The 5,000-nt window shown below is 38.4% G+C and overlaps 1 protein-coding gene across 1 annotated transcript in view; it reads left to right on the top strand.

Moving 5' to 3' along the window:
* Positions 1-5,000, top strand: part of ptprdb (protein tyrosine phosphatase receptor type Db) — a 138,769-nt gene that overhangs the window by 80,665 nt on the left and 53,104 nt on the right. The window contains exons 15-18 of the mRNA XM_084070460.1: positions 1,251-1,444; positions 2,725-2,751; positions 3,966-4,083; positions 4,959-5,000. The exon at positions 4,959-5,000 is cut by the window's right edge and continues 546 nt beyond it. Coding sequence (XP_083926586.1) covers positions 1,251-1,444; positions 2,725-2,751; positions 3,966-4,083; positions 4,959-5,000 — 381 coding nt within the window. The remainder of the gene's footprint in view (positions 1-1,250; positions 1,445-2,724; positions 2,752-3,965; positions 4,084-4,958) is intronic.

Below are 5,000 nucleotides of genomic sequence, written 5' to 3'. Positions count from 1 at the left end.
TTTTGACTGAGGATGTGGTTGGATTAACCTCTAAACACCCTTGTGCAAAGATACTGTAGCAATTATAGGACACTAGTAGTCCCTACTTGCGATGTCTAGATAGACCCCTTTCCATTTACAAGGAATGTTGTATTAACCTTTATCAAGACCTTGGCTGTGCTTTACTTACACTCTCTTTGACATTGCAAGACCTCCGATATTTTTCTAGCCACAGCTCCTATTTTCTTTCCTATTTTTAACCTCAATCAATATTATCAATTATGTACAGTAATTACATTTATAATATTCTCAGCAATACTTTACATATCTGTGGTCTGTGCTCTGCTCTTCCATACCCACATAATAATCAGTGGTGGAAAGAAACTAAGTATATTTACTAAAGTACAATACTTTATACTTCTACTCCACTACATCTCAGAGGCAATGATTATGATTTGACAGCTTTAGTTACTAGTTACTTTGCACATTTAGATTATTAATATATAATACATTAGCACTTAAGCTCTATTTTATGTCGGCTATTTTTTATTTAAGATTAAACTTTTACTTTCTTACTTTAAATATATTTTGATGGCAATACTTTTGTACGTTTACTCAAGTAACATTTTGAATACAGGACTTTTACTTGTAACAGAGTATTTTTTATTTTGTGGTACTGCTACTTTTATTTAAATAAAAAAATCAGAGTACTTCTTCCAGCAGACCACCACTGATAATAATAACTATGTTTTGGTGACCCCAGCCAGGCCTTGTTTAGAGTGTTTACCCAAGGGTCAATCAGATAAGCAGGAGGTGGCTTGAGTTTTTCTCACAGTATATTTTGGGCATAGCGTTCTTGGCAGCATGAGAGAGGTTTTTCTTGATAACAGTATTTTCTCTCTGACTGCCTGCCACCGTTTGCTGCCCGGGGGCAAGAAATCATTTTCTATCTGTCATTATTATCTTTTTCTGCATTTGCTTCTTATCCACTACGTTTTTATTCCATGTTTTTTCCTCAAGCTCGTCCATTTTTTTTGCTATTTTGACTTTTTTCCCGCCAGACCTCGGGGCAACTTTTAGTCTGTTTTTAGAGGGTGTTTTTTCTCAAATCCTTTCCATGTGCTGAACATTTTTCCCCCCTCTGCCCCCAGAACAAATCAATTTCTAATATTAAATCAAGCTCTGTTTAAGAGTGCTCTCCTTTGCCCGAGAGGTTTTATCAGTCCCCGTCATCTGTGATCTTTGACCTCTATCCAACAATGCATGTCTAGTTCCCAGCGGTCCTCCACGAGGGGTGGAGGCGGAGACCGTGAACGCCTCGGCCGTAAAGGTGAAATGGCGGTCACCGGCGCCCGAGCGCCAGCATGGGCAAATCCGAGGCTACCAGGTCCACTATGTGAGAATGAACTATGGCGAGGCTCAGGGACAGCCCCTCATCAAGGACATCCTCATAGAGGACTCTCAGGTAATGCAGCCATTTAATACTCTCTCTCTCTCTCTCTCTCTCTCGCTATATATACTGTATAAACCTTATTTATTTAGCACTTTTCATACAATCGACTGCATCACAAAGTGCTTCACGTATAGAACATATACAGTGATCAAATAAATAAAAAGCGGTGAGATCAAAGACAAGGGCAATGAGGAGACAGCAGAGACAACAATGCACATGCAGCAGCACTATGTATACAACAAGAAACAACACAACACATACAATAATATTGAATACGTTTGAGTACAAAAATTGTAGTTCAGAACTAAAAGATAGAAACTGCAATAAAATGGAGATATTAAATAAAATAATGTAAAAGAAATTATAAGAAAGACGAAGGGTAATCAGGAGAGAGAAAACATTTTTCGGATTCAATTTTACTCTTTTTTTTCCCATCACTTCCAATTACACTGTACTCTCTTTCCTGATTGGATGACATTAGTACCTCGACCTGAAAATGTATTTTATGTGTACTAATGAGCTGGGGAGACCCCTCTTACTGATTACTATGGGGATATAGAGCTTTTTAAGGCAAGCTAAAAAGGTGTGTCGCGTTTAAAAATATCAACATTCTCAGCTACTCTCAGATCCTCTGGGAGGCCATTCCAGCAGCTCAGCCCACAATGTTGTAATGTTAATGTACCAGCGCTACAAAAATGGCTATTTTCCGGACAGGGATGCTTGTTAAAAGAGAAATCAATAACATGCTTTAAAGGATTCCATGTCATACACTGCAGCAACAGCAGTTACTGTGTGATGATTTAGTGCTCTTTGTTATTAGAAGAAGACCAGCTTAATACCTCCGCCTGTCGGGCTGAAACCTTGTATGTTCAAAACCATAACTGTTTTGGAAATAGAAAAAAACCTGTGTTTCAAGGATCCAATGTAGTTATTTAGCCACAATTTCTTGTTAATACCTTTTCATCGTCAAATATTTATAAAAATGTAAATAAAAAATGCACATCATATCAAAAAGTATCAAATAGGACATTCATTTTTGATAAAACATTAAAAGATATATTAGGAGATACAAGGTTTCTGTCTTACAGCAACGATATGTTGTCTTTGGCTTCTTCTTTCAGGGATGTATTTTTGGTATTTGCACTGTTCCATGTAATTGATTGTAACAGCAATGTTTATGGTAGGACGTTTGTTGTTATGTTGGTTGAACAGAAAGTTGGCATCCATATTACGGCATAACCTAATTAAATGTTTTTCTCTGCTCTATATTTCTATGCACTTCCATCGCTCAGTGGGAATATGGTGACTCAACTGAATATGTGAGTAAATATTTGTCAACCTATTTATTTTATTGACAGTGTAGCTTATGCGATAGGGGAAGGAAAACAACGTCATGTGAGTGTGTGGAGGTGCAAACAAAGGTATTTCTAGCATGGATTTGGCTCCTTTTTGTGACTTGTGAAAAACAAATATTTATACGCCCCATCTTCATAGCATAGTTTTGTGCTAGGACAGAAACAAATAAACATCTCACAAACTCAATGCTGATATAGCTGTGTTGTTTGCACTTCCAAGACAATGACGGACTCGGCCACGCCCCCACATACCCATACTGTATGTGTGTCAAAGAATTGCAAAATGTCTTTAAATAACAGAAAATTGCAGATTTACATGCTCACAATGCAATTGCGAAAGATTTTGACAATAACGACATTCCCAAAATAGGTATGCCAACAAGGTTATGAATCTAATTTGAATTTATATCAAATGTATATGTAATTTTATGTATTTACTATTTCTTTCCAATTGCCCCCCCATGCGCCCCTTGGCGCCCCCCCCCTATTGCATATTGTTTTATGCAATAGATGACTCATATTATGAGATTTCAGCTTACAATCCTCACAGGTCACTGTTTCATTGCTTCCTTCCATGCTCACCAGAACTCTTTAATATAGGAACTATGGAAAGATACATAGATGACTCATGGTCTGTTATTAAAAATCCAATCATGTGGATCTGAGCATACACATGGGAACAGTGTGGTTCAAATGTGGATCTCTGACTACATGTGGCAGGCTTGTGACATCAGTCATCTATCTATGCAGTGGTTCTCAACCTGTGGGCCCAGATGACAGTGAAGTTACAATTTAAGGACTTTTAAGACCTTTTTAATACTTGGGGGAAAAGGGGGGAAATAGAAAGAAAGAAAAAAATAACACCATGACTGCATCAAAAGTAATTAACAAACTATACTATAAAAACACACAGCTATTTTCACAACATTTATCTGTGGAACCGAGTTAAGCAAAATGTAATGCCTCAACTCCTACATTCCAAGTGCTTGTCAGGGTTCAAATACGATTATTTTGGGCGGTTGCGGCCTGAAAAGTTTGAGAACCACTGACCTATGACGTCGGTGGTCCCTGGCATATTTATGAATTCATAAAAAATGTATAAAAACTAAATGCGTTGTTGAAGTTGATCTATGTTTTGAACTCTTGAATGATATTGTGTGTGTGTGTGTGTCTTACAGGAGGTGGTCCTTGGAGACCTGAAGGCAGATACAGCCTATTCTGTATCAGTGGGGGCTTACACTGCCAAGGGGGACGGCGCACGCAGCAAACCCCAAACTGTCTGCACTGCCTTACCATGTAAGTATCAACATATAATCGCACACACAAAGACAATGTCTTCCTTCTGCGTGTTAATGCAAACCACGCCCCCATTGTTTCCATTGGCTACACTGTCCTCCCTTTGGCTGGGCGGAAGTGACTTGCACCGCTTGCAATCTGTTTACATTACGTAACTACAGTAGCTAGCTAGCCCACTAACGTTAGCGTGCCTAAGACGCACAATTTAGTGCCTAAGATTTAGTGAGCATAAACATTTGTTACATTTAATTACAATACAGGTATTGCGGCTGTTCACGTTTCAAAGATGTAATACTGGTGAAGGAATATGATAGAATTGAACTAAACTAAAAAGATTTGTTAAGTATTACGTTTTCATATGTTTTCATACTGTAGGATTCAAATGAAATGTTGGTGGAGCAAATACACCAATATTCATAGCTGAGAAAGTGTGAAAGTGTAGTTTCAAAACTGTTGGCCCAATCTAATACCTGATTTTGTAACTCGCTGGTCCTGAAAAAAAAATGTATAAAAAAAGTTCACTTTGTACTGTTGCACACACACGCACGCACGCACACGCGTGCACACACACGCCGAGAGGCGCACTGAAGATTGTCCTAATTAGTAATGACCTGTGAGAAATTGAGAATATAGCATCACTAATGATTATTAGAGGCCATTAAATGAGTGAATGAGCTGTGACTCATTATGTCACATCGTGTCACAGTGGATGAAAGGGAAATGGGTTGGGAAAAGACCCATAAATGTCTATAGCTATAATAATCACATTAATAATGTTTCGTAAATATTGTTTTAACTGTTCATCTCTCTCTCTCTCTCTCTCTCTCTCTCTCTCTCTCTCTCTCTCTCTCTCTCCCTCCCCTACCTCTCCTAAGTGCCTGAGAAGCCTAAGCTAACAGTCAGCACCACTGACTCGG

Source organism: Gymnoscopelus microlampas, assembly GCF_963454915.1.
Source record: "Gymnoscopelus microlampas genome assembly, chromosome: 2".
NCBI lineage: Eukaryota > Metazoa > Chordata > Actinopteri > Myctophiformes > Myctophidae > Gymnoscopelus > Gymnoscopelus microlampas.
Note: the sequence above shows the minus strand (reverse complement) of the source record. Positions and strands in the feature narration are given on the sequence as shown.